This window comes from Alternaria viburni (assembly GCF_023758015.1).
Source record: "Alternaria viburni strain BMP 2772 chromosome Unknown scaffold_8, whole genome shotgun sequence".
Taxonomy (NCBI): Eukaryota; Fungi; Ascomycota; class Dothideomycetes; order Pleosporales; family Pleosporaceae; genus Alternaria; species Alternaria viburni.
Genome location: NW_026055777.1, coordinates 1171489 through 1199467, shown reverse-complemented (window position 1 = coordinate 1199467; position 27979 = coordinate 1171489). Strand labels below are relative to the sequence as shown.

Below are 27979 nucleotides of genomic sequence, written 5' to 3'. Positions count from 1 at the left end.
CGTACATGAATACGACCATGCGGATACTTGCTTCCTGTGACTGACAACAGCCCCAAATCGCTCTCCATATTTCCGAATTGAAGAACTGCAGTGCCGATATAGGAAGCCGGCCCGTCAGCATCAGCCAAATTACCTATACATCTCCGCAATGCCGCCAATGAACGTCGCAGAAACTCCGATCGGAGTATGCTCATCTCTTACCAGCCCCAAAATCTCACTGTGGCACCCCGGGGTTGATCGTGGGAAAGTCAGCTGTGGCAGATAGCCCGAAGGATGGAAAGCTAGGGGCCGACCGTATCCAGTGGTCTCACTTCTCGGCCGCAGTGAAGTGGCCGTCTGCTAGATTTGGGCATGCTACGTATTTGACGGCATTGAGAGTTTTGTCCTATTTGCGGGTTAAGAACTTCCTGATATGGCCATCAGATGTGCGTCGTGAAGTTTGGGGTTGGAGAAGAGGTCTCTCGTTTATAGTGTTTTGGGGGCAGATCAGGCGTTGCGGAAAGTCTACCCGGGTGCTCGACCTTGGTGAACGCCTACGCACGTGTATCACAGTCGCCCGCGGAACCACAATCTTCTTACAGTCTGGTCTCCAGAGCGATAGGATGTTGCAGTAAGTCTTTGCACCATCAGTCTATCATTGTAGAGAACCCAAGGGCGTTTCTTGACTGTCACCCACCAAGTAAATGTTGCCGGCAAGGATATCGCCCCATAAACCTTGACCACCCACTACTATAATCTTGGGACGTAGCTGTACTTTACCTTACCAAGTCCAGCTCGCGACTTCAACAATATGCGCTTCCGGCGTATGACACAGAGCAAATGTCAAACGATGCACCTAAAGCGCGACGCGAGCGTGACCTCGTAAATGCAAGCCCTCACACGCGACAGATGGAGGCGCATCACCCTAACCCCAAAGTCGCCGCCGCTCGCCCTCCCGCATCGCTCTTGCCCCACCCATAATTGCGCCTTGCATGTTGCCATGTCCAGGCAACACGGTAATAGCGAAAAGGTAAGAATAGACGAGGCAACCGTGGACTAGCAGCTCGTATCTATTGAGTCCTTAGCTTGTACTGAACAATCCCGCGAAGCTTGAATATTGCGGCACTCGATTTCCTGCACGACGGGAAATCGCGCCGCACTCTTATCACCCAAAAATAGCTGTTTTGCCGCACGATACCACCTCACTAATTTGAGGATGGGAATGACGACATCGGCAAACTTGATGTCCAGAACAGCTTCCGGTGTTGAGGGTCTGCTAGTATTGGTGTACCGGCTTTGGCCCATACGCGGATGCTGTCAACAGATGTTAGCTCGGAAGCGTTCTTTCCCAAAGCGACCACATCGATGAGCTACTTCATGGTTTCGCCGAAAGAGGAAGCGACCAGTGGGTAATTGTATCCAGAGACTAACCACATAGGTCAAGTTGTCAACGAACCATACTGAATCTTTCCTCTGTAGTACTTAATCTCTAGTAGTCGGTGAACGTTAGGAACCACGGAGTGACATCACAGCCTTGGGGGGTATCTTGATGTGAGCGAACAGTGTGAGGATTATTACGTAGTAGTCTAAGATCATTAATTAGTTGCCCTCCCTAGTAGAAATGTGAAACCGTCTCCGCATCGATGTCCTCATGTTTATCCCGTGACGTAACGCCAATCCCCAAATGTCATGTTTCAGATCGTTTCTCATTAATCGACAGGCCTTGGTGGAAACAAACTTCCGTCGTCATAGGTGATGCTTTCAGCAAGCAATGTTGCCGGCCGTCGCGCCGGTACCTTGGCCTTCTGGCGCAGCGACGAAGTCGTCGCTGGTCAAGGCTCTGCTGAACATCAAACAGGCCGTCTCTAGTTGTCCGCCAGCTGTGCCATAGTACCCTGCCGGTACTACCACGTTCTCTGCCCAGTATGATGTCTTGCACTCTGTGTGGTATCCGTAGCCGTAACATTGTTGAAGGCACTGCTGTGCCATGGCGGTTGTATTCGACGAGTAGGAAGGGTAGTATGAGCTGTAGAGGATGTCGTCGTGGGCAGCCGGCGACGGTATGTAAGATGCATTTGACCCAGTGGGCAGAGGGTCGGTGACGGTACAGGTTGCGGGGATAGGTACAATCGCAGGGCCGCCCGCCCGAGCAACTGAATTCGACGTAGGTAGCGCGGACGCCAGCGAGCAGAAGGCCGTCGCGAGGATTGTGGTTGAAGTGAACAACATGTTTACTGAAGAAGTCGATAACTAGACAACGACTGTTGGAAGGATATATATGTAGATTGAATATGCAGGATTAAGATGCAGTTGCCGGTGGATAGCCCCACGATAATTGACGCGTTGGAAGCTGTATAAGTATTCCTGCGCCTCGCTGCATGATGCCTGTTGGTGTGATGTCAATGTGGGTAGGTGGTAGGGCCAACTCGCTCGTCAGTGTTCAGCCGCAGCGCTGTGCGTCCAACAGCATTTAGCCTGGTAACGATCGCCGCTCAAAGCCACTTTTAGTGCGACTATACCTCGCAACCTTTATCCCTCCCTCGTACGTATGCCCTCTAACAAGGGGCGATGTAACGGGCATGACCATTTACGAAGAGTTTGCTGATGCCGCATTGTCCGAGATGATGTCAAGGGCACTTTTGCTGTGACACCGGCCCATCAAGGTTGGGAGCAACGCAGGGTAATCCTGGAATAGGCCGTCTTCGTCATATTTGTTCGCTGGTGAAATGTCTCAGACCCGATGGCGCGCGCTTTATTGTGTTGGTGGTGATATTGTCGTGCGTGAGGGATGACCAGAGCCGCGGAAAGAAGCTTTACTAGAAGCGGAGGCGGTTTTCTCCGCATGGGGGAAGGAAGTGCAACTCGACACGCCACCAATATACCAACATACTGGGATCCATACCTCTCAATTGTAGCGGTCTTTCGTAGAAACGAACCTGCACAGCAGCCATGTCGACACGCAACAAACAAAGTGAGTAGTTTTAGAAGAGACTGAATTTAGGCAATGCAGGTGGTGACGACACCATCCCACACCCTAATGGCGCTTCGCATCATCTTCCGTAGTCGACCATCTCACTGCGATGAGGAACATCTCAGAACCCATCATCCATCTTGAGTATCACACACCATGGCTGCGCCCCCAAACAAATCTCTACAGTCCCTTTCCGGCAAATGGCAACTAAACAAAGCCTGCTCCGATGACTTTGCCTCAGTCCTCGCACTGCAGGGCGTCAACGTCCTAGTCCGCAAGACAGCCACGGCAGCATCCATCCATCTGAACATAAGCCAGCCCGATCACCAACACATCAAAATGGCGCAGTCAATAACGAGCGGCAAAATCCCCGGTACGACCGAAGAGTACACGTTAGACTACGAGTGGCGTACCAATAAGGACGGTTTCTTTGGTGAGGTAGCCGGAAGGAGTCAATGGGTCAGTGTTGAAGAGGGGAGGCAGACGGGAGTAGTTGATGAGGGCGAGGGTGACTGGATCGAAGGAGATAGCGACGGGAAATTGATCCACGCAGAAGGAAAAAAAGAGGGCGAGTGGGAGGCTAGTCATCTTTGGGGTTTCGAGGTTGTTGATGGAGAGAGGAGACATACGAGACGCGTGAAGATCAGCAACAACAAAGGCGAGGAGCTGAGGGTGAGAATGGTGTATGACTTTGTGGGTGAATAGCTTGTCAAGCTGCAACACGCGGTGAAGGCACAGTAGCACACGCAAAATAGCTAAGTATACCCAGAGCATTGATTGCGAGACTTCGTCTCAGTGTGGAATTATGCCAAAAGCTGATTGTGCATGTCTGATGTTTCCAACTATCTACACCTGCCTTGGCAGTACACAATTGTTATCCACTGTCCGCTATTCAGAAGACCTTGCCGAATGAACTGAACCTGTAAACTAACTCCAACTCTGCGCAGCGAGACTGTCAAACAATCGAAAATGACCTGCGCCAAGACAACGTTCTCTCTCGCTTTACATGTTCCTTATTTCCAGCCACTTAACCCTGCCCATGGGTCATTGCCATTCTGTCCTTGCGCTGGCCTCTGCTGGTTCGCATATCCGCCAGGTCCATTCGGATACCCTCCTTGGCTAAAGTGACTGTAATCTTGCTGATTGTGACTCGGTGGCGGTCCCGGGGGAGGTGGCGGTGGAACATAACCCTGTGGTAGATTGTTCTGAGGTGTACCACCCCATTGTTGTTGCTGGTTTGGAGGGGGTTGACCCCATGGCTGATGCTGCTGATGCTGCGCAGGTGGCGGGGAGAAGAATTGTTGATGTGCCGGTGGGGAGACCGGGTTGTATTGGTTGTGAACCGCGGGATTGTAAGCCGAGGAGCCCTGAGAGTTCTGGGACTGATGTGTAGGGTATTGTTGTTGGTAGCTCTCTCGACGCGGAGGTGGTTGCTGGTTGTAGCCGTTCGACGGTTGACCATAGGACTGCTGTGGCGACATGTATTGTTGCCCTGGGCCTGTGGTCATCGGGTAGCGCGGTGTGACTGGTGGTGAAGCCGCGGGGTTATAAGCAGGATGGCCAGCCCCCGAACTTGATGGGTAGCCCGGTGTAGAAGACAGTGGTGGTGGTATGCTCTTCTTGCGACCTCCACCTTGTGATACCGGCGAACCCGAAGGCTCCAAGGACATTCTCTCCATAAGGTCTTTCATCCGTTGTTGTTCCTGGTCTGCACCCTGTGTCTTGTTTCGCTCTTCAATCTTCGACAGTAGCTGTCCGCCTTCGCTCCGCCTGTTGTTAACGAACGTCTCAACATTCTTCTGCAGACTTAGCACGGTGTCTTTCATCTCCGTGTAGAAGCTTTGGGCGCGCATCAAGCCAGCGACGAGGTCATTGAAACTTTGATACACTCTGCGATACTTCGTCATAACTGTGTTTCGCTGCCGCGAGAAGGCTTCGTATTTGCTCTGCTCAGATCGCACACGCTTGTCTTTCAGCAGATCGGAGTAAGTCCGGGTCAGCTCTTTCAGGAACGAAGCTTGTTTATGATTGGCTTGCAGTATACGATTTTGATGTGGTCTGAACTTCTCCAGCTCAGCTTTGAACAATTGCGACTCCTGATTCGCAATGGCTTTCTTGTTGAGGATGAGTACGTTAGAGATGTCGTCAGAGTGAACCTGTTTCAGTCAGTATACGTTATGAGGGGAAGTCGACGGCCATGTACCTTGTCTTTGAGATCCTTCAGTATCTGCGTCCTCTCCTTCTTTACAAGATTCAGCTTCCGTAGGATATCCTCGACGGCTGCTATTTGATCGGTGACTGACGGACCCTCGTCAATGTCATCATCGATAAGGTTGCCTTCCATTGGCCTAGGGCTTTTGCCCTTGCTTGCGCCTGCCTTGACCATAGCCCGGGAATATAACACATCGGCTTCATCTGTCTCACCAGCTGAACGCATCTCGTCAAAGTCGGCCTCACATTGCCTAAACGTGTTGTATAGCTGTGCGTCGCTGGTGCTCGCCTCTTGAACTGCCCCTCGATAGTTTCTGATATCGTTTCGTAATGTCGAGGTTAACCGCGAGCTAGGTTGCTGTGTCCACTCGGATCCGTACTTGGACCTCATCTTCTCGCAGACACTCTCTTCCATGTCTAATTGCTTCATACTGGCATCGAGAGAGTTCATTATCTCGGTCTTGTCCCTTTCCAGTTGTTCGAACGCAGGGCCAAATGATTGATGCCCAGCGAGCTCTTCGCACCACTTTCGAAAGTCGTTATCCACCATCATATCTTGGTCCATGCCTCCTCGCAGCACATTGAGACTGTCAGGTAGCTTGAGATAGTCGAGACTAGCGGCCATCTCGTCGTTGGCGACCTCGACACGCTCGCTCTCAGCCCGTATAAGCTTGGCCTTCTCTTCGTCGTACAGACTAGCCGATTCAGTGACGGCTAGAGGTACAATCTTTTGAAAGATATCTGGCCCGATGATTCTCTGAATGTCCTGACCCTGGTATAACTCGCTGACGGGTATCGCCTTGGCCGCAGGCATCTTGGGCACTGGTGTCAAGGCCGCTTCATTCGGAATGCCTTGGTGATAGATGAAGTCGTTGTCTTTGCCAAACTCTAGCAGCTTTTCCTGAACGTTGGTTAGGTGTTTCTTCGTCATCTCCGCGAGTATGCCTCCAGTCTCTGAAGTTAGGTTCGAGTTGGCTGGCGCGTTGTTGGGGAAGCTGTGGGCTGCTCGATTGGCGTCTTTGGCATGCGCTTCGGCGACCTGTAGCCTGCAGATGGCTGCGCCGTGAATGTTGGCGTCATCGTCAGCCAGAGCTTGATAGTACTGGGCTAGCGAAGCCATGTGGTGCGATTTGATCTGCGCGACCGTTAGTTTTGATAGCAAGTAATGCTGTGATATTCTCACCTGGCAAACCAATAGCCAGACCTTTTCGAACACAGCGTTCGTAACGTTTTCCTGCGCCCCTTCCGTTGCCTGTGTGTACAGAAAAGCGGCCTGACTGGCAAGTTTTGCCAGCAAGCCGACCTTCTTGCCGTCCGCAATCTGCTTCTCCAGAAAGACTTCTTGCGCCTGTGCCAGCATGATGGCGATCAAAGTCTTGACAGTCTCGCGACTGAGATCGGTCGAGGGGGCGTGCAGGAAGTTCTCGTTGATGTAGGTGAACATGCCGGCGGAGGCCTGGAACGAATGGTACGAGGTCTTGAGCCCAACATCTTCGTGGCGGTTCTGGTGGGCGGCGTGGCAAGATAGGACGGCTGAGATGTTGAAGATGATGCTGGCCTTTTCGTATGCGAGGGAGTACTGAGAGGTTGGTTTGTGTGTAAAGGCGTCGAACCTGACGCTGGTTAGTCTTGGGCGTACTCTTGCCTAATCCGTCTGCTTCTCAGGTGCTCCTTCCCGTTTGCCAACGTACCATGTGAAACTTATTTTGATGTGGTTCTCATCCACCGGAAACCTCAGGTCGAGCAGTTCCAGCTGCCCGTAGTATCTGTAGAGCAGATCCCGGCCTGCTGCACTGTCCTTGCCAGCGCCTCTCATATCCTGACGCAAGCGATTCAGCGTGCCACACTCCTCCGAGTAGCGCTCTGGGTCGTCGCCATACGTGGCGCGTATGTACTGCTTCAGCGGGGCTATCCAGTCGATCTCGCTGGTCTGCTTCATGGGCACCGAGATCATGGGTATTTGCGTCGTCATGGTGGGCGAAGGGTGCGCTGGGGAGGCCGCCGCTGGGCGCGCTTTCTGTAGAGGTATCGCCGCGAGGGGAGGCTCTTGGGCTCGCGGGTGTGGTGATCGGCGACAATGGCGTAGGCGACAACGTGGGAAGTGGGCTGTCGTGGGCCTCGGATGGCGCGCTAGAACAGTAGCTGCAAATGCGCGTGCCTAGTACTCTGGGATGGATATGTCGATGCTTTGCTCGCGAAGTAGCAGAGCATTCACGCAGCGGATGACGTCGCGAGAGTGTACATGCACAGCGGGACGATGCGTTGGTCGGGTAGCTCGTTCACGTAGTCTATCGTTGGCGGGTGAGCAGCCGCATGGGGCACGATCTAGTCAATCCGAGTCCTGGGAACGATTGTGGTGCGGCACAGCGAAAGCTTAAATGCCCAGGTGGTAACAATGCAGACGATGTTTGGTGTCGTCGGTGAGCTCGGAGGGTGCGAGTGATGTTGGTGGGGAAGACGCAGGCACATGCATAAGCAACACCAGAGCCGCGACTTCCTCATCCACGCTCGCCTATCACACCTCCAGCACGCCACGCGAGCCAGACCGCTATCGATATGTGACTCTTCAAGCTCGTCACACCGTCGCGGAAATTCAGCGAGACGTTCAAGCCGACCCCAGCTGTGCGGCTCGCGCCGGCCAATGACCATGCAAGGAGACCGAGAGTCTCGCCTTGGTTACGCGCCCGCGATATTGGGTAGGAGAAGCTAGCGAGTGCCTCAATTCGTAAACATCTTGGGCTTCTTTCCGTGCGTCATAAACAGCGTGATATTCTACAAGCCTGAGTCGAGAGGCCAAATACTAATACTTCTATACATCATGCTCAACCAGTCTCCATATGCGCCTTGAATGCTCTCAATCGTCTTGCTGCAAACATGATAACATGAGTCGCATGAGTCGTCCCGTACGCCCGCCTTATTATACAACGTGTCCTCATATCATGAACGTAAGCTCAGCCAGATCCTCGCTTCTTCTCGTCTTCTTCCGCCTTACGCCTTTCCTCTGGGTCCAGGTGCTTATGTTGCCCAGTCAGGTTATGCCATGCGCTCTTCAAAAAGCCCTCATTCGAGTGATCGTTCCCAACACTGTTGCCATGTTGGTCCTTCATCTTTCCAGGGTTGATGACGCGTTGCGCGTTGTTGTCTCCCATCTCGTCTGCCAGCATCTCGAGAATGGTCCGCTGGTTGACGCTGAGATACTTCGGCATGTTGACCTTGAACTCAACGCGCAAATCGCCCTTGGCGCCTCGTCGGCCGGAGAGTACTTTCATGCCCATGCCAGACAATGTGACGCGGTCACCTGTTCCAGATCCAGTGGGGACCTTGACCTTGACTTCACCTTCGAGGGTAGGTACCCTGATCTCTCCTCCCAGTACAGCAGTCGTGAAGGGGATGGTGGCTGTATGAAGAATGTCCGAACCATTGCGCTTGAACTTCGAGTCAGCTGCTACGCGAATGAGGACGTAAAGATCTCCTCTCTGGCCGCGGATGGTGCCAGAAGACATGGCATGGCCCGTGAGTGGTGCGTCTCCCTCGCCGTTAACGCGCAACCGCATACCGTCTTCTACACCACCAGGGATGTCAATGGTGATGGTCTTGCGCTCCTTGACTGCTCCATCGCCGCCACAAGTGCCACAAGACGAGCCCCGGGGTATCGCAAACCCGGATCCACCGCAGGATGAGCAAGTTGCGCTCATATGGAAGCCGCCCATGCTCGTTACCCTCTGTCCAGTACCCCCACAGCTCTTACACTCTGCTCTCTTGGCACCCTGCTTCAAGCCACTGCCACTACATGTCCCGCACTCTGCCATTGGGGTAATGTGTATGTCCTTCTTGACACCCTTGGCCGCGTCCAAGAACGAGATGTTTGTCTGTACTTCGATGTTGTCGCCAACCATGATCTCTTCTTCAAACGGATTCCTTCTCCCGCCTCCGCCTCTTCCTCGTCGTCCACCTGTGAAAGCTCCGAACAGATCTTCGAAATTGATGTCCTGGAATCCGCCCGCACCCTGGGCGCCACCGAAGCCGCCAAACCCACCGAAGCCTCCTCCTCCGAACGGGTTTCCTCCCGGGCCTCCAGCGCTAGCCCCAGGGTTGAAGCCGCCATTCGCATCGAAAGCACCGGCGCCATAGGAGTCAAAGGCCTTCTTCTTTTCGGCGTCTGAGAGGATTTCGTATGCGGATTGTGCGGCGGCAAACTTCTCTTTCGCACCGGCGTCTTTGTTCGTATCGGGGTGGTACTTCTTGGCCATACCATAGTAGGCCTTCTTTATGTCCGCGGCGGATGCGTTCTTACCGACTCCGAGGGTTTGATACGGGTCGGCCATGGCGAAGGACGGGGGAGAGGCGTGGAAGAACTGCGCATGCTGTGTTAGTAACTCAACTCGGAACAGCGGGAAACCAGATGCTACATACTCGTATTGACTGCGCATTGTGCGGTTGTTGCCTCTGTGCGATTGACGGTCTCCGCGATTGTGTTTGCGAGGCCTGCGTCGCTATACATCGTCGTTGACATTTGGCGAAGGACCTCGAGCCGGCGATGCGCACGGGAGCCACCGCCTTGAGCGGCATGGGACCAGCGAAGCTCATCCTGAAACGGTGCGGAGGTGAGTAATGACTGTCTTGATACTGCTTTTCGCTATGGGCTTCGACCTGTGGTGTATAATCCGACAATCGACAACTTTTTGCGGGCACGGGCCGGTGACGCAACTTCATTGGCTGCCCTCGGCAAAGAGCGCGTCGAAGCTTCGAGAGTTTACTATGACGCGACTACGGTTTAGCAAAGCGCCCGCATAGATAAACGAACGGATGTATTTATTCTGGCTGATGCTTGCATATCCTGACACTAGCTCTGCCATTTGCCCTTGTTCGCCATGCGGAACGCACATGGCAGGCAGACATGCTATGGACTCGACGCACCGAGGCGCATCCGCTACACCCAGTCCGATTCCTGGTATTATCAAATGCTCATTGCCGATCATCCTTTATCTCTGTATGTTCCATGCTCGGGGTCGTTTGTGGACATCAGACCGACCCACGCGGTCAAACCAAGCCGTGATGCGTAACCCTTCCCTGTTCATTAATGCCCAGTATCCCAAACTCCTGTTCAATGCTTGCATGTCGTGTGTAAAAAAAAGTGGTGGCTATCGTGCCAAAGAGGGGTATCGTCGAAGAAAGTCGAAAATGCAGCGATGTATAGGCGCGAGTGACCCAGTCACTTCCTTTGGGGTGCGAAGCGCACGCGGAACTCGTTGTCTGTGTTATGAATTAGCCTAGTCACGGTATCGGAGTATGCTCGCAATGCGTACCCTGGTGTTTCGACTTGTAGAGCCAGTCGACAATCACGTCGCTCTCTGTCACAGCCTGGGAGTTGAAGCTTTTCTTGACCGCCATACCCAGCTGGTCCTTCTGAACACGTCGTTTGCCCTTTGGTCGCGCCATGGTGGGAGACATGCGCCCAATGCCCTGGCTCAATACGACGTGGCTGAGCGGGTTCTTGAAGCTTGACGGGCAATCGAGTCGGTAGGCTCTACGGTAGCCCTGGAGAACGGAGGGGTCTTGCGATGACCATTTGATCTATTGCGACGAGGGCGTGTTAGCAATGGAAGGCGCAGGCGTGTGAGGGGGAAAGAGCGAGGGCGCGACGAACGTTTCCTGACGAACTGAGATCGGTCGACGTCTGGCCACTGTTGGTAGAGGCATTGTCCACTTCCTTCAGGCTGCTGCCGTTTAGGGCGCCGGCACCACCGTTGCGACGACCGCCCCGCGCGTTCGAGCCCTGGAGGTTCTGTAGTTTGTCCTTGAGCGACGTGTGCGCCTCGTCGTGGGCTTGGGTGCGTTTGGGCGGCATGCTGGAGGACCAATGGCGGGTTTTGACAGAGAAGGAACGATGCTGGCGCTTGCTCTGAAGGTAGATGGGCCTGTCCGTGTTTGGCCAAAGTCAGCATGCAGTGGTCGAGTGCTGGTCGCCAGCGAGATGGAGAGCAAAATGACGGCCAAGGCCCAAGCGCGCAATGACGTTGGCGCGCTTCTCGGTCAGGGTCCTCCTTTCCCTTCCCCTGCATTAGGCCAGCTACCGCGAGCTCCTCCCAATCTCGACGACATGTTCGTCCCATGATACATGGTCGTTGAACAAGACTGTCGCTCTATCCCCCCAACGGAATTGACGAGCATGCCTGGTGCCGTCGCCTGCTTCACGCTGTGTCGCGTATGTCGCGTGTCGCTCCGCGGCTTCCCCTCACCATCCCGGTCACGCGCGTAGTGCACCCCGAGTCGGAACCAGCTACCTGTCCATGTGCGCCGACCCACGACTCGCAGATACAACTCGATGCTGCACATAGGCCTATTGATGCCTGAGTCTGCGCCTGATATGAAGAGAGCGGACTTCGGGCGGTGATCCCACAGTTGGCCTCGCAGCTGCGCGTTTCTGGCGCGCCCCATCGACTTCAACATCTAGCAGCACTTCGGCGGAAAGTAAGACTTGTAGTCATTGGGCCTTTGGACGCGCATCTCTGCAGCGTAGTCGTCGACCTCGTGAGCGCGGGGTACCAAGAGCCAGACTGGAACCACGATAAGCGAAGGGCCACAGAACCAGGAAATTTTGCCGACGTCGTTGCGAGTGGATGCCAGAGCATGGGGAAAGAGAAGATGTTGACGGAGTCGGGAAGAGCTCGGAAGCGAGGTACCCGCCTCTCACGATTAGCTCAATTCGATACCCAACGGGGACCAATGCGTAGGTATTAGACTTGAGATAAATCCGTGTCAATTCTGAGCACAGTCGAGGCGCGAAGCTAGTGCTATAGTCTGACTGTAAGGGTAGGTAGATGATACGTGCTTGACAAGCATCAAACTCTTAGAGAGCCCAGTAACGCCCACGTCGACTCTGGGCCTGGATAGAACCTGCGATAAACTTTCACTCGAGTGCAAAGCAGCAACCACATTCTCGGTAAGACGTGACATGCGCCGTGGGGAATGTGTATAGTGCCAAACACTTCCCAAGATTCTGCGTGATCAACGCAATGGCACAAAGCTTGAATGTCCTACCGGTAACTTCGATGGGATCAACTTCACCTCATTCTCGTCTGCAGACACCACCACCCCGGCATCACCGCAACCTCATCTCTTTTACCTGAGATAGCATAGAGCTGCCGCTATGCCACCGCCTCTGTTTCCCAGACCCACGACTCTCATCTGTGGCCTATATAAACAAGTCTTCTGAGGTTTCCAACCGTCCCTCCTCCATTCCTTTCTATATTATATGTCCCCAGCATATAACTTCCAGCACGTCTCACTTGATCACACCATCTCACAACGATAGCACATCGGTTTACGGTAAGACTTTGAGCCTCTTACTCTTAGATCCACCTCAAGCTGACAATTTCCTGCAGTCTCAACAACTCCGAGTACCCCAGAGCTACAAGTCATCCTGGTTGGAGAAGTCTAGTACTTTCGTGGTACAATGTCTAATCGCGATCCAGTCCTTCACGGCCAACACTCGCAGCGGTTCCGCAACATCAGCTACACGATGAATCCCGCGGCCAACAACTTCGCCCCAACCGGTTCTCGGCACGGCGCGCCCAGCCAGGTGAGCACCCCTTCTTCTCCATACTTGGAGGCAAGGACTCTCAACCTGGAAGAGGGGCATGCAAAGATACGCGCAGACATCGACACTCTCCAAGAGTTGTACCATGGCCTCTCATTGTCCGTCGACAAGCTCAAGAAGGGCGGTTGGCCGGTACATGTTGGCCCATTCCAAGAGGTGGATGTACAGAAATCACACCAAAGCGCCGTAGAGTTCCGGATCGAGCTGGAGAAACTTAAGGAAGAGGTTCAGGGATCTGTAAACGGTGGCGCTGACGTACAAAAGGTGAACAGCAGTACACCTCCCCATCTCAGGACATCCAGCGACACCAGCAGCGGTACAGTCAAGACATCTTTGCCTCCGCATTTGCGAGGTAAAAAGCTCGAGTCTACCAATGGCCAAGTGTGAGTGTATCCTTATATGCATGGACGAGTTTTGGAGTTACTTGAAGCTGACAAGGACAAAGTACCCGCACCACCAACACCCATCAAGTCGATGTCGTCTCCAAGCAGATCCCCACACCTGCTTTAAGCCCACCTGCTTCACCACTAATTGCCGTCCAAGATCCCGCCCTGTCCATCGAAGGCGTTTCTCTGGATGCAGCGTGGAAGCCTTACCATCTTACAACCCTGCCCGCGTTCTCCGGTCAACTTTCCACAGGCAACGCCACCGTCACGTTCCATCCTGACTTCCTCGCCAACACTTTGGGTGGAGCTTCCTGGTCACCTGGCCTGCGTTTCGTCTCAGGCAAGGGTCCATGCATGCTGAAGAATCGTACATACTACCAGCTCGATCCGAAGAATGAACCTTACCTGCCCAAGGCGCCTGGCGACCACGGTGCAAAGCTCACTGCCTTCTTCAACAAGGCCCCAGAAGAAGAATACGGCGATCTACTTGACGAAGACTCCAACTCGTACGAGGATGTGCCCATGTTCGTTCTCGTCGGAAAGCGCTATATGTACTACGGCAATTATTCGCAGACACGCTGGTCGGATAAGCTGGACTATGACACCATGACGGCTAGAGTACCTCAATACGTCAAGGAGTACTGGGCTGAAGAGCTCACCTCATCGACGCGCGAGAAGTGGGTTACCGAAGAACTCAAGAAGCATTTCTTTCGCAAGCCGGAGTACAGCGGCCGTCTCTTCGCTGCACCGGATCACGAAACCACTGTTGACTCTGAGGAGGAGGTTGTGCTCACAAAGCAACTGACCAAAGACGTGCGCAAGTACGTTGAAGAGCTTCGTGAGTGGGAGCGTGAGGCCAACATGAAGACCGCTATGATCAAGAAGCAGTCTATCCTTGAGGCATTTGACGCGGTAAGTCATGTTGAACTGTACGAGTAGTTCAAAGCTGATCGATTGCAGTCTGATATGGATGAGGCGCCTGCACTTCGCCTCTGGTGGGAGTACCTTGAGTGCGTTGACTGGAGAAAGGACTTCTATGAGCTCCTTGTCACGCTCCAAGAGCGCAACGCTAAAGGCTACGTACAGTAGTTCGATCTGGCGCATGCCTGGTACAAAAGACGAGGTGACTGTCTATGGGAAATGAGCATCTGGTTGGAAATTTGCGATCTACGGCAGCTCCGAATCTGGCCGATGATGTCACATATCTTTTCGACATCTCGCCAAAAGGTATATATGGTGCGATGCATCTACTGGCTACTGAGGAAGTGGGAAAGGCAGGGTCTGCGTACCTCTCGGTTTGAGCTCTCGTGCCCTTTGTCGTTCTGGCTTTTGTCTTGCAATTTTGGCAATTGAGCACATATGAGTGGCTCGGAACACACTATTACGGGTGAAGGAACTAGGAATTGCGTAAAAGTGTTCTCTCTATCATCAATTTCTTCTCGCACATTGGTTCACGATTCTGTTAATGCATGGACAGCGACTGACAGTCCAGCTTCAGCACACCCGGGGCAACAGCTGCGATACATCTAGGCGCTTGCCATGTGCTTGAGAACTCTTTCCGGACCTGGCGCTCGGATCAGATTTCATCTATTCATCCTGACTTTATGTTCAGTATAGCGTCCCGCGAGATGTGAATGCTTATCTGACGGTGGGCATCCATGCATCACGCTATTGAACACTCTATCGTCTTGTCAGGCGACCAGATTAGCTCCACAATCCTTCCATCACTCCAATCTGGCCTTTCGTCTGCTTCTACCAGCGAAGAAGACGACATATGCTGTTACGAAATCATGCCCACTGTTCACAGTTCCTGTTGCGCCAAACGAGCAGGTCCAGCCTGGAGCTGACACGCTATACATATGGCTAAGGCCCTCGACCAGGTTTTCGTTCGGCTCAGCGTATTCGATGGGTCTATATTGACCGGGCGCTCCGTACATCTCACGATTCATTTGAATGACCACACATAGCAGACCCCACCGTGACGTAGTGTGTTCTGACCACCCATGCATAAGCGAGGTATGGTCTTCTCTCCAGCCAGCGGCTCTTCAAATCAGTACCGTATACTAATACTTTCACACTCAGGTCTTTGCTACACTTTGCGCGTGCAGCTCATTTTCACAACCCTTGTGATGCTGTCGCTAACGAACCCGATGAGATACTCAAGCTCTGAGCTTCATATCTTATGGTCGAACAAGCAGCGGCCATGTGTGATCAAGATCATCCTAAATTATAGATGACCCACACCTCATATACAAGCATTCAAGTCATGGGCACACGCTACCGACTTCCCCGCGAAATGTGACCTCCGGCTATTTACACCCCTGCGCACTTCATCTATGCATTCCCCCAACGGCTGTCTGCTCCGTTAAGACTACCACAAAAGTCGAACGTGCTTTTTCGCACCATTGGCCCATTGATCGGATTATGCAGTATCCCTCAGATCTGGCCCGGTCGCACAAACTCCTCTAGAGGTCGAGATGCCATGCGGCTGTGACGGACCAAGCATATGGACTAGTATCACACATCAATCTATGGTACGCGTGGGAATTTGCCTCTATGAGGCAACACAATACCCGGTTTCCTCACGCGATACGCGCTGGTGTGGCTTACGGGGGCAAACGGAAAGTATATGAGAGGGTGCACTCTCTGCTTGTACCACCGCCCATCTTTGCGCATCGACTTGCTATCTAATATCGGTCCCTCTAGTTTGCTCTACAACATCATAATGAAGTTCTACACGGCATTGACGGCGGTTGCTTCCTTGGTTGCAACTGCGACCGCTCATGGAGGAGTCGATCAGTATATTGTAGGAGACACAACCTACCAAGGGTATATCACCTTCTCACACGCACTCTTCCCATGTACTGACAATTCCAAGATGGTCACCGTACAACTCAGCTTCAGGTCAAAAGTCCATTCAGCGACAGTACTCGACTTACGACCCCATGTACATCAAAGATCTCTCAGTACGACCCTACAAAAGCGTACATCAACCAAAAGCTCACTTATTCTAGACAGTCAACATCCGCTGCAACAATAACGGCGCTCTCGGTACGGGCATGACTGGCACCATTGCCGCTGGTGCCAAATTGAAGACACACTGGAAGCAATGGACTCACAGGCCGACTTCTCTTCTTGTATACATGGCCAAATGTCCGGGATCTTGTGACAGCTTCGATGGAGCTGGTAAAGTGTGGTGTAAGTACATATCCTTTAAGTGGACTACATCTTTAACAGGACCGCGACGTAGTCAAGATATACGAGCAAGGCCTCATATCTGGAACTGAAAATTCCGGTATCTGGGCAGGCGATGCCATCCTCGACACTCTCTATGCCACAGTCACTATCCCAGCTACACTTGCAGCAGGTGACTACTTGATCCGTCATGAGCTCATCGCTGTACATCAGGCGAACAACCCGCAATGTGAGCCAATTTTTCACATTGCCATACCGATGCTCAAGCTGATACTCTCCAGTCTATCCCGAGTGCGCTCAATTCACCGTGACAGGATCGGGTACAGCCTCTCCTCCCGCATCAGCGCTCGTTTCTTTCCCAGGCGCCTACACTGGAACAGAGCCTGGCATTGCTTTCAACATTGACTCCCCTGAAGCCAAGCAAGCAACCACTTATCCTGTCCCTGGCCCTGCTGTTTGGGATGGAAGCGGTTCTGCGCCCGCGCCGTCTGCTGCACCCACCGCTGCACCCACAGCCACAGCCTCCCCCACTACCATGATGACCAGCGCATCTGCTACGCCCACAGTACCGGCTGCGCCCATATGCGAAGTTGCGAAGTATGGGCAGTGTGGCGGGAAAACCTATAGTGGATGTACAGGCTGTGCGAGTGGGTCGACGTGCAAAGCCAACGGCGATTACTACAGTCAGTGTGTTTAGACTCGGATAGCTCGTGACGGTCACATCAAATAGTAGTTCATGCCTAAGCAGAAACACAGCAGACCTCGGGAATAAGTGATTTCGGGTTTGGCCAGCATGACATCATTAGTGACAATCTAACCCGAAGGGGTATACCAGTCACAATCTTGGCAGGGGTTCGTCCCCCTTCCAGATTATGGTTCTCCGATCGTTCAACTCACATCATCCATGTTAAATCCGTTTTCAATACTTCAGAATTTGCTCGTTGATTCAGTCGGATGTCTAGCTACCCAGCGCCAAGACCTTCGCCAGGACATCATCGTCGCTTAATCCGTCTCCCTTGATAGTTGCATATGCTGGCGCAAGCACAGCCTTCTCGATCTCTGTGTATTTTCCGTCGCAGGCAAAGATGAGGTCTCCGTGACGAGACTTGTCTACCATCAAGTAGGCCGCTGCTCGGGCAACGACTGAAGTAGGCTGGCAGTTGTACGAAACCGCATCTAGCAAGCCTTTCAAATCGGGCAAGACCTGAGTTGCCGTCCATGAAGGGGCGAGAGTGTTGACGCGAATAGGCAGACCGGCAGCCTTCACCAACAGCGCGAAACTCCTACCAAAGCCTAGAACACCCGCTTTGGCCGTCGCTGAGTCGTGCTGTTAGTCGGAGATTCTAACGTGATCGACGAACTGTTACTCACAATAATCAACTGCTCGGACGGGATGCAAGCCGGTGCTGGACCCCATGATGACAATGGACCCCCCCTCGGCCTGGCCCTTCAGATAATGGGTAGCGAGTGTCACGGTCCTGACAACACTGTCCAGATTGATGTCCAAGGTGTCATCATTTGGTTCCTTGGGGTCACCGTTCTCATCGACTTCGAGAGCCAAGTAATTTGCGCGTGGCCCAATTCCAGCATTCGCAAATACAAAGTCAACACGACCGTGCTTTTCTTTCGCGGCCTTGAATAGTTTCGTTAGATCGCTCCAGCGCCTGACGTCGATTTGGACGAAGTGACAGTCAGCCACAGACGCCGGTGGTGCCTGAATATCACCAGTCACAACTAGTGCGCCTAGAGAGAGCAGTAGCTCAGCTGTGGCGAGGCCAATACCAGACGACCCACCTACGGCATTGTCAGTGTTCTGGAACCTGAAAGTTGATTGGGCCGAACCAAGGTACCTGTTATGACGGCAACTTTGCCCTGAAAGCCCGTCAGGTCAGAGTCTTGGATTTGGAACGATGTCATGGCGGAGCTAGGTATGGTGAGAGTAAACAGATGGAAGTTTCAGCAAAATACAGAAAGGAAGAGGATAATATGCAGACATAATCGGGGCCCTTGCGCATCAGCTCGAGCTCATGCAAGAGCGCACTGATTTGGAACAGTCATGGGCTGGCATTGTGAGGCTACCCGTGTTCTGGGCCCAGAAACATCATCTCAAACGAAATCTGAGGAGCTGCCGGAGATTTACAAGGAACACAGCGAGCTCGGGAGGGACTTCGTACGGGGCCCGTTTTTTTCATCGCAGGGAAGGATTCCGCTCGTAGCAAGCCAACCGCGACCTTGAAGCTGCTCAATCAACATCGAAACACACTCGCGCGACTACGCATCTATCAGTCAAGATACGAGGCGTGATGGTAATCGCCTGAACCAGGTGACCACCCAACTTTACTGCCGTCTTGGGACGAACATTTTCTAATCAGGCAGTCTGAGCGTGGCGCCGGCCAGTGTTGGAACCGAGCCCATGGGCGGACCAGCTGTAAGACCCACTTAAGCTAGCAACGGCCCGACAGGGGAAGAAAATCACGACACCTGCCACAGTGCCATCCATGTACCGGTCACTAGGGGTCACCAACGCCTCACGGGTACTCCGACGATTTAGATGGATAGCAAGTCTGGTACGCATAAGGCTTCTTTGATGCGGGTAGCTCCTCTTCACGACGCCGCAGCCCATAGTGGGACCATGCTCCATTGATGCTCGCTTCCACAAAGCAAGGTGTCGGAGAAAACGTAAACAATTCGGACCACGCGGCAGTCCTATACACTAAGCTATTCCCGAGGGCATCCTCCGCGGGTAGTTGACACATTAGATCCGATCTAGACGAAGCCCTTTACGTCTAGCGCCCGCGACCTTAGGACGTAACACGAAGGCCCTGTTTGCACGGCTCACGATCCACGACATGAGTCGACAGAAAATTGGGGTTCTCCTGTGATACAGTGGTAGAGATGAAACGTCCAATATATGTCATCCGGCGAGCTGCCACCGGTGTCATGTTCGTCATCTGCTTGCTTCATTTCTCGGTCTCTGATACGTTTGTCTACATCGCGCAAGGAACATGACGACTGTCGAAGTGGCCAGAGATGGAGTGGCCTTGTTGTACTGCGCGATCATATTGCTCGTGTTGAGTTGGATCGTCTTCTCCATGAGAGTCGGGGTACGGATGTGGAGGAAAGCGTGGGGCATGGATGACTACTTCATGCTCGTCGGAACTGTAAGTGCCCAGCACCACCAGCATGTGATAAGCCAACTGATAGTTCATTGCAGATTCTCTTCTCAGTGACAGCTGCTCTTTGCATCGTCTGTTGCCACTATGGCTCTGGACAGTTCGCACGAGAGCTGCCCACGGTGACAATATCCAAAGGAACAAAGGTACATACTCCCTATCGACGAAATGCTATAGAGTCCATACTCACTGTGTTCAGCTCTTTTACATCGCAGAGTACTTCTACGCAGTCAGCGCCATGTTCGTCAAAATCAGTGTTGCAGTAGCGCTTCTGCGCATCGCTGTTGGTCGTCGCTTCTTCACATGGGCTTTATGGGCGCTGATAGGTGCTACCATGGTTGCTGCTCTAGTCTTCTGCATAGGAATTGCAAACATCTGTGAGTTGACTTGTTCTACAAGTAGGAAATATTGTCGCTAACGTTTTGCCGGCCATCCGATCAACACGCTATGGGGTGAATCTAATGGCACCTGCAACCTTCAGCTCAATACGAATGTCAGTCTATTCTACTCAGCCATCGAGATCACTGCAGACTTTAGTCTCTCGATCATGCCGGCTATTCTGCTTTGGAATGTCCAGATGAAGGGAGCTGTGAAAGCTTCAGTTGCTGTCATGCTTGCGCTCGCTTCTTTGTAAGGCCTTGACGATCCCTCATGCTATGGTATCAAGAACTAATCCTGACTCAGTGCCTCATGTGCTACCATCGTCCGCCTCAAGTACCTCACACTCTACAGTGACCCTGGCGAGTTCATGTACAGTACGGGCAAAATCGGCTTCTGGTCCTTGACCGAAGTCGGCATTGGCCTCATCGCCGGTTCGCTACCTCCTCTTCGCCCTCTCCTATCCCTGCGCATTAGGGTATCCGCCGGCTCCAATACTCCTGATGCATCTGGCGGACAAGCATACCAATCTGGAATAAACAATCGGCAGCCCACCTCGCGCTCCCGCGTGATAGCCATGGACACGTTCCAGACCTTGGGCGACAATGACGAGGCCGATAATAGTGATGGAGACTCTCAGAAGAATATCATAAAGGAGACGAAGTTCACAGTAACTTCGGTCATTGCTGGAGGTCCTCGAGACCCGGGGCCTATGGCTTGGGATCGTAAGGAAGGAAGCAACGTCTGAGACTGTTTGCTTATGATGAGAACAAAGTGAAATGAGCGCGAGTCTTAGGTAGTGATAGCGAGCGCGGTAGACTCATGATATACTTTGTACATTTATCAGAGCCGGCGTGGAAAAGTGCAGGATAGACGTGTGACGGCTGCGGAGAAGGTTCATATCTGAACCACCGGCTGGACCAGAGAGATCTCGGTGTCTTCCAAGCTCATAGGTTGTGTTGATCGTACGTTCTACGTTCGAACGGGAACCGTAGACCTATGTAGTCCGCCCAGATAGTGCACCTCGGCGTAGTTGCTATGTGTGGTTGTGTATTTGCCGCTGGCTCGATAGAGGCATCAGTATTATCCTAGCAACAGGAAAGTTCTGCTCAAACAACAGCTGCAGGCCGATTACCAGACAATATCTCAGGCGTGTGGGGCGTGTAGATAATTTGTCGTTGAGTAAGAAGTCTTGGCAGACGGTCTCTTGTATTACCTAAAGAAGTTAGTAGAAGCGAAGTGAGTGAGTTGTTGGCCGTCGCAAATGATCGTGAAGGTCATAAGAACGCGTGTAGGGCGTCTAGTTTCGGCGATAAGCGTGCTAGCTACGTCAGGCCGCCTCAACGCGAACCCCACCACTTTGACCTACACGGCAGTCGAAAGCAGCAGCACAATCCCCAAGATACATAATGAAGGCCGCCACGGTATCCAAACGCTGCTTGTCAGCTCCACGCAACCTCGTACCCACTCTTCCGCGACACGTCCCAACACCTCGACGACCGTTCTCTACTACACGACCAGCGTCTTCCGAGATGGATACAGCAGCATTTGGCGAACAGCACATTGCAAAGGGCATTGGCCGCCTCACCAAGCATGTATTTGAAGATGGAAAGGGCACATTCATCACCACGGACAAGGGCGTCAAGCTGCTTGACATGACGGCCGGCATTGGTGTTGTGAACCTTGGTCACTGCCACCCCAAAGTCAGCGCTGCCGCAGCGGCACAATGCAACAAGATCACACACGCCCAAGTCAACATTGGCTTCAGCTCCGCACAGATCGCTCTTCTCAAAGAGCTGATTCCGATACTTCCCCACGAATCGCTCGATACCGTCTTCTTCTGGAATTCGGGTGCAGAGGCCGTTGAAGCAGCCGTCAAACTGGCCCGTGCCGCGACGAAGAAGCCGAACATCATCGTCATGCAGGGCTCATACCACGGCCGCACGAACGCGACAGCCTCGATGACGCGATCCAAGACTATTTACGGCGAAGGCCATGGACCTCTGATGGGTGGCGTCTTTGCGTCCGCATTTCCATACTACAGCCAGTTCGGCATGTCTCCAGACACACCGAAGGAGCAACTCGTGAACCAGGCACTGCTTCAATTGAAGCTCACCCTGCAGCAGCAGACCTCTCCCGCAGATACCGCAGCTGTCATTCTGGAGCCCGTTCTTGGCGAGGGAGGCTATGTCCCGGCACCACCCGAGTTCCTACACGGCGTCAGGCAGATTTGCGACGAGCACAACGTCCTTTTCATCGCTGACGAGGTCCAGTCTGGTATGGGCCGCACGGGACACATGTGGTTCGTGCAGGAGTCTGGCGTACGACCAGACATTCTCATCTTCGCAAAGGGCATTGCGAACGGGTTCCCTCTATCCGGTATTGCGAGCAGTAAGAAGCTCATGGATCTCCAAAAACCAGGATCCATGGGTGGCACATATGCGGGTAACGCAGTCGCATGCGCCGCCGCAACAGCCACAGTCAAAGCATTCCACGAGGAGAAGATCCTGGACAATGTCGCCGTGCGCTCCAAGCAGATCTTCTCGTTCCTCCGTGATCTCAAAGCTTCTGGCACCAAGGCCGGTAACTTGATCGAAGATGTTCGCGGATCGGGTCTCATGGTCGGTGTCCAGTTTGCAAACCCAGAATTGCAACGCGACTCGTCAAATACTGCTGCGCAACATGCTCAGAGCCAGCCACAAATTGCACCCAAGATTGTGCAGGAATGCGTCAAGCGAGACATGCTTCTCCTCAGCACTTCGGTGTTTGACGTGCTGAGGTTCATTCCGCCACTCACCATCAGCGAGGAGGAGTTGAGCCAGGCTTGTAACATCTTCAAGGAGTCCCTGGAGGCCGTCGCGAAGGAAATGTAGATGTCTTTGGCTTGGTGATGCGATGCACGCCATGTCGGGAAACTTGAGATCGTTTTTGCTAGCAGATATATACCCTTTTCCGCGTCTTGATGTGCGGCCAGTCACAGAACAGTCACTCAATTATTGATGCATCCATTGCTTGAACGATGCGACGGAGCTGCGACCGGACAGAAGTTGGGCAGATCGATCCCGTAAGCCGCCTCGCGTTCGCTGTTCGGAAGGCCGAACACCAATCAGCGGCGTTCGTCTCAGCTGCTGCCAGAAGCGGGCGAACAACCCGCCGACTCGCACAGTCGCGGTGCGCAACACCATGTGTACGAGCAATACTAAGCAGAGCTGGATTTCGCATATGTCAATAGACATGGCAGAACGATGTGTCCATAAGAGATGCAAGAATCACTCAACTCTCAATCGAACACAGTCGCAACCTTCTTCTCTTTCTCCTGACCATACTAGATAATATCCGATTAGCCCTCAATGGCTCTCAGAGCAGTCCTCGTCACAGGTGCGACTGGTAAACAAGGTGGTTCAGTCGTTGATGCCTTGCTCAAAGCGAACGCACCCTACGAAATCCTAGCAGTCACCCGGGACGCCCAGTCGTCATCCTCCAAGAAGCTCGAAAAGAAGTCGTCGAGGATCAAACTCGTCACCGGAAACCTCGATGCAACCGACGAGATGTTCAAGGCAGCGAGAGAGTCCACCAAGATGCCCATTTGGGGAGTCTTTAGTGTTCAGGTGAGCATGTTTCCAGCAATGATAGTTGAGCTTTACTGAATCCTCGTACAGGCGCTCGGAAAGAATGAGGAAAAGCAAGGAAAGGACCTCGTAAATGCGTCTATCAAGAACGGTGTATCGCACTTTGTCTTCTCTTCTGCGGATCGAGGCGGTGCAAAATCAGACTCGGATCCGACAACCGTCCCCCACTTCATCACGAAACATAATATCGAGCAACACCTCTTCTCCGAATCCAAGAAAGGCAACATGACATATACCGTACTACGACCTGTGGCATTCTATGAGAATCTGACTCCGGATTTCTTTGGGAAGGTGTTTACAACGAGTTGGGCGATCAAGCTGCCAAAGGAGAAACCTTTACAACTTATCAGTACTAGTGACATTGGGTTCTTCGCCGCCCAAGCGTTCCTCAAGCACGATACTCCGGTATACCAAAACAAGGGTATGTCGCTAGCAGGGGATACACTTTCGTTTGAACGGTTCAAGCAGACTTTTGGAAAGAGCACGGGTGAAAAGCTTCCGATGACGTATCGGTCTGTCGCGGGGGCGCTGTGCTGGATGTCGAAAGAGCTTGGGTACATGTTCGATTGGTTTCGCGAGAAGGGGTTCGGTGCAGATATTGAGGAGTGCAAGAGGATGCATCCGGAGATGAAGGGGTTTGAGACTTGGCTTGAGTCGGAGAGTTCGTGGAAGAAAGGCTAAAGGACAATGAATGGAGACGTGGGATGGCAAACTTGACTTATCCAAATACATAATATTTTCCCTAATATGAATTGTAGTATATTTAATTCAGTCGTAAACATCATCGAAACTCCTCCGATAGCCAGAGTAGGGAGCAACACATACTACTCGGTCGACCTTCGTTTCACTTCAAAGTCTCGACGCTTCTCGTCCAGCTAACCTCATTCCTTCCTCACCGTCAACAAGTACGCACCATCCTTCTCCTAGCCTGCCACCATTGCCGCCAATCGCCGCCTTGAAGTTAGCTTTCGCGTACTCTAGAACTTCGGTATCGAAACTTCCAGGCTGGAGCCATACAGCAGGAATTCCAGCCTCCTTGGCCTCTTTGAGCAACTGCTTCGTCACTGTAGGTGGCGTAATCACTGACAGGGAGTAGCTGGATGCTGGTGGGTCCTGAAGAGCTGTCGGCGAGGGCACGGTGGTGTGAGCACGGTTCAAGATGGTGACGCTCGAGCTCCGCGGGTTCAAAGGTGTTGCGGGGAGGGAGTGCTGGAGATACCAAGCGAATACTGTGATATCGCATTAGACATGACGGGAACGAGGCGAGGTTGGAAGAGGATATCTTAGCGTACTCTTGTGTCCGTATTTGTGTGGGTCGGAAGACGCGCCGGCGACAGCGAAGCGCGGACTTGAGAAGAAAAGCTTCAGGGCTGCCTCCATTTCTACGTCGCGCTTTTGGCCTCGCGTGGTCGGCATCTGAATGTTCTATGTATTGGGGGGTATGTGTGGTAATTACGAAGGGCTGCATTGTGATGGTGAAGGGTACCAGGCTCGAGGGTGCCTTATCGATAACGGTCTATAGCCGAGGCACGCGTTACGGCATCTTCTGCACTTGCATTGGCTGGCATCATCGCTGCGCGCGTCGTTTTGCTCCTGCGTTCATCAACATGCTCACACCACGAGATTACGTGGTGCTCTCTGACAATGCGCGTCGTTTCTGGGATTGCATGGTTCCTACATCTATCGAATTCTAATAAGGGCACTAACAGATTTCAGCGGCAAAGCGATGTGACAGCTCCAAAGACACGCGCGGAATCTCGACACTCATCAAAGACTCGTGGATTGAGTCATTCCTCTGCCACTCCGCCTTTCTTTCCCCTCTTGGACCTGCCATATTGAGGCCCTCGCTCCACTCTTCGACGCTTCCTTCGCTTCTCTGCTCCTGCATACCTTGTTCCTCGTCCTGAGATTCCTCGGCTTGCTCTGCTTCCTTCACCATCTCGGCCGCTGCGGGAGCTCGGAGCACAGGGTGTTCCTTGTTGGATATATCGATTACTGCCAGAAGATCTCCCTTTCGCGTTCGCGGATAATCATCGCACGCGCCCTGCCACTGTCCGGCCCCGACAGCCTCGTGTGCAAGCCGCTGTAGCTGCAGTGTATCGTTTGTGACCCACTCGATACTGGAAAATGGCTTCTTCCGCTGCAAACGCGCAGTAACAGACGGTAGACAGGCAGCGACAAGCATGATGAGGCTTCCGATGGAAAACATCAATATAAGGCCGAGCACATTGAACGAAGTATAGGAGTCGCTCCTGATCTTCTGACTACCACAGAGCGCTCGTGTTTCCGGAGACGTGGGCGCTGAAAAGAATGGCACAGCCTCTGGGACAACTGGACCAGTCGCTTGCTCGAGTATGGCTCTTTGTAAGTCGGCCATCGTGAATTTGAACCAATGCTCCAGCTCCAGCTCCCACTGATTGTCTGGTAAACCACCCTGCCCACTATTTGAGACATAATCACTCGCGAGAAGCGATCCGCCCTTGAGCTGGCTGACGAGTTCATGGAAGCCACCGGCCATATCCCTGATGGCGCGTAGGGACCAAAGGAATCTCTCAGAATCTTTGGGCTGTGGAAAGAGTGTTGAGGAGGCTAATCTAGTGGCCTCAAATATACCATTCAGCGACGTACAGCTTTTGGCTTCATCTAAGGATGCCCGGCAAAACTGGTATCGCTGAACGCATGCTAGTGCTCTGATTGGCAGCTCGGTAGCGTAAGAAGTCTGATTCCCAAACTCCTTACCGTTGTTGACCACCTTGTCCAGAGCTTCAAACCATAAGTCGGTGACGGGTTCGAGATACCTGATATCCTTCATCTGCATGAAATACACACCGAGGTCTGCGTCAGGAACTTCCAGTTCCTGAATGGGCTCCCAGGCATCGTTTGAAAAGACTTGGTCGTTGTCGAGAACGTTGTAGCGTGTGACGGAACTTGTACGCATGTTTAGTTGTAGAAGTAGTGTATTGACGAGAAGGACTTACGAAACCGAGTACTCGCTTCTTAAAGGTCCTCGGTGAGTGTTCGCATCAGCAAATTGAACAGTGCACTCAATGTCGTTGCTTTCACAGAAGGCTTCATTAAAGTGTCCATACAGGAACTGAACACTCCACTGGGGTTGCGTTGAATTCCTGTATGTGTACCCTTCGCTGCGTATTGGGGCACATTCGTTAACGGTTCGATAGAGAAATCTTGAGGAAGGCGGCGAATTGATACCTAGATCAGAGTGACTATTCAGGAACCCGGAATCCAAACGGAGGGCTGCTGTCGGAGAATGACATATCTTGTTCTTGCCCGGGAAGGGGCAGGAAATGCCAGTCGTGACCGTCACAGGGAGAGTATCTCGGACGAATTTGCGGCAGCTATCTGCTGACCCAGACTTCCTATAGCAAACTGACTCGTAGTTGGCGCTTGCTCTGGTCCTACTGGCAATATACGATTGAGCTACGCGGTAGTTCTGTTCGGTGAACAGGGAACTGTTCAATGTAGCGCACCTGTCACCAACGAGAAGAACCTCGCCACCCCTCGTAGTGGCTACTCGCGAAGAGAAAACTCCGGCTGTGCTGAAAGCGCAAAAGGTCGCTAAGCTGAGGACTAGTGGTAATGACACCGATCTGAGTAACGCGGGCGGAACCACCACCTTCCTCCAGGCCCAAGACATTCTTGATAGTCTCCATAAAGCCGCTGTACTGGTCTCTGAGTTGCGAAGTATTGCTTGCTTTTGGTGGTACAATGCGCTTTGGGGTATTTTGCGGCTCATGTTTTGATGGATGGCGAACGAGACGATGGTCCAGAAACAGGTTCCAGTAAAAGTAGTGAACAGCGCGAGGAAAGCGATGAGTAAACCGCCATTTTGAAGAGTCGTCGTGAGTGTGAGGCCGGCGATCGAGCCATGCGACCAATTCGTCCAGACTCCAAGGTAAACTGACTCGTGTTCTGATACCATGGTATCTAGGTTACGTTTTAGGGGGACGAATATTATCTTGGAGACGTGCAATAGATATACAGGGCCTTGTTAACGATTGGAAGTAGGTTATTGGTAATAGTATACAGTCTTTTTGTGGATGGTAGGTGTCTAGCTATCGAAGCAGATTGTAAAGAGTTGTGCATTGTCAGAACACGATGAAGTACGCCAGACGGCTCATAACTCTGCTACCTGCTGTCTCTTCTATATTTAACGGACGATATAGCGTCTGATAGAGCGGTTGCGCGAACATACTTGTCGTTGAGATGCTTCCACGGTGTAGAACGAACCATTGGAAAGGTAGAAACGACTTGCAGCGAGGCGCAGTTTGTTGCGATGACAGCATTAGCTGTATTAGGTAGTAGGCCAGAGCTAACATCATAGGTTGATGCTCTTCGAGGTGGGGGCGAGGAACGCGGAGAGATAAGAGGGCGGAGGCACAAGGCTGAGCAGCGAAAGTCTCACTGCTTTACCCACACGGAGATACAGACGTCAACCG

The 27979-nt window shown here is 52.7% G+C and overlaps 11 protein-coding genes across 11 annotated transcripts; 5 read left to right on the top strand and 6 right to left on the bottom strand.

Annotated features, from left to right (window-relative positions):
* Nucleotides 1–3106: 3106 nt before the first annotated feature.
* On the top strand, nt 3107–3655 carry J4E79_004869 (uncharacterized protein; the record flags this gene model as incomplete). Its single annotated transcript, XM_049353751.1, has 1 exon — nt 3107–3655. The coding sequence occupies one exon, from the start codon at nt 3107–3109 to the stop codon at nt 3653–3655; it is 549 nt and encodes a 182-aa protein (XP_049212199.1).
* Nucleotides 3656–3963: 308 nt separating this feature from the next.
* J4E79_004868 (uncharacterized protein) lies at nt 3964–7133 on the bottom strand (the record flags this gene model as incomplete). Its single annotated transcript, XM_049353750.1, has 4 exons — nt 3964–5106; nt 5154–6296; nt 6345–6774; nt 6853–7133. The coding sequence occupies 4 exons, from the start codon at nt 7131–7133 to the stop codon at nt 3964–3966; spliced, it is 2997 nt and encodes a 998-aa protein (XP_049212198.1).
* A 979-nt stretch (nt 7134–8112) lies between these two features.
* Nucleotides 8113–9486, bottom strand: J4E79_004867 (uncharacterized protein; the record flags this gene model as incomplete). The annotated part of the gene is made up of 1 exon (XM_049353749.1): nt 8113–9486. One exon carries the CDS (start codon nt 9484–9486, stop codon nt 8113–8115), a length of 1374 nt encoding a protein of 457 aa, XP_049212197.1.
* An 887-nt stretch (nt 9487–10373) lies between these two features.
* On the bottom strand, nt 10374–11009 carry J4E79_004866 (uncharacterized protein; the record flags this gene model as incomplete). The annotated part of the gene is made up of 3 exons (XM_049353748.1): nt 10374–10414; nt 10468–10735; nt 10809–11009. The coding sequence occupies 3 exons, from the start codon at nt 11007–11009 to the stop codon at nt 10374–10376; spliced, it is 510 nt and encodes a 169-aa protein (XP_049212196.1).
* A 1674-nt stretch (nt 11010–12683) lies between these two features.
* On the top strand, nt 12684–14236 carry J4E79_004865 (uncharacterized protein; the record flags this gene model as incomplete). Its single annotated transcript, XM_049353747.1, has 3 exons — nt 12684–13144; nt 13207–14059; nt 14108–14236. The coding sequence occupies 3 exons, from the start codon at nt 12684–12686 to the stop codon at nt 14234–14236; spliced, it is 1443 nt and encodes a 480-aa protein (XP_049212195.1).
* A 3064-nt stretch (nt 14237–17300) lies between these two features.
* Nucleotides 17301–18259, bottom strand: J4E79_004864 (uncharacterized protein; the record flags this gene model as incomplete). The annotated part of the gene is made up of 3 exons (XM_049353746.1): nt 17301–17659; nt 17714–18136; nt 18193–18259. The coding sequence occupies 3 exons, from the start codon at nt 18257–18259 to the stop codon at nt 17301–17303; spliced, it is 849 nt and encodes a 282-aa protein (XP_049212194.1).
* Nucleotides 18260–20062: 1803 nt separating this feature from the next.
* J4E79_004863 (uncharacterized protein) lies at nt 20063–20641 on the top strand (the record flags this gene model as incomplete). Its single annotated transcript, XM_049353745.1, has 2 exons — nt 20063–20145; nt 20200–20641. The coding sequence occupies 2 exons, from the start codon at nt 20063–20065 to the stop codon at nt 20639–20641; spliced, it is 525 nt and encodes a 174-aa protein (XP_049212193.1).
* Nucleotides 20642–21425: 784 nt separating this feature from the next.
* J4E79_004862 (uncharacterized protein) lies at nt 21426–22766 on the top strand (the record flags this gene model as incomplete). The annotated part of the gene is made up of 1 exon (XM_049353744.1): nt 21426–22766. The coding sequence occupies one exon, from the start codon at nt 21426–21428 to the stop codon at nt 22764–22766; it is 1341 nt and encodes a 446-aa protein (XP_049212192.1).
* Nucleotides 22767–23243: 477 nt separating this feature from the next.
* Nucleotides 23244–24203, top strand: J4E79_004861 (uncharacterized protein; the record flags this gene model as incomplete). Its single annotated transcript, XM_049353743.1, has 2 exons — nt 23244–23501; nt 23553–24203. 2 exons carry the CDS (start codon nt 23244–23246, stop codon nt 24201–24203), a joined length of 909 nt encoding a protein of 302 aa, XP_049212191.1.
* A 168-nt stretch (nt 24204–24371) lies between these two features.
* Nucleotides 24372–24902, bottom strand: J4E79_004860 (uncharacterized protein; the record flags this gene model as incomplete). Its single annotated transcript, XM_049353742.1, has 2 exons — nt 24372–24751; nt 24815–24902. 2 exons carry the CDS (start codon nt 24900–24902, stop codon nt 24372–24374), a joined length of 468 nt encoding a protein of 155 aa, XP_049212190.1.
* A 322-nt stretch (nt 24903–25224) lies between these two features.
* On the bottom strand, nt 25225–26460 carry J4E79_004859 (uncharacterized protein; the record flags this gene model as incomplete). The annotated part of the gene is made up of 2 exons (XM_049353741.1): nt 25225–26081; nt 26262–26460. 2 exons carry the CDS (start codon nt 26458–26460, stop codon nt 25225–25227), a joined length of 1056 nt encoding a protein of 351 aa, XP_049212189.1.
* Between the last annotated feature and the right edge of the window lie 1519 nt (nt 26461–27979).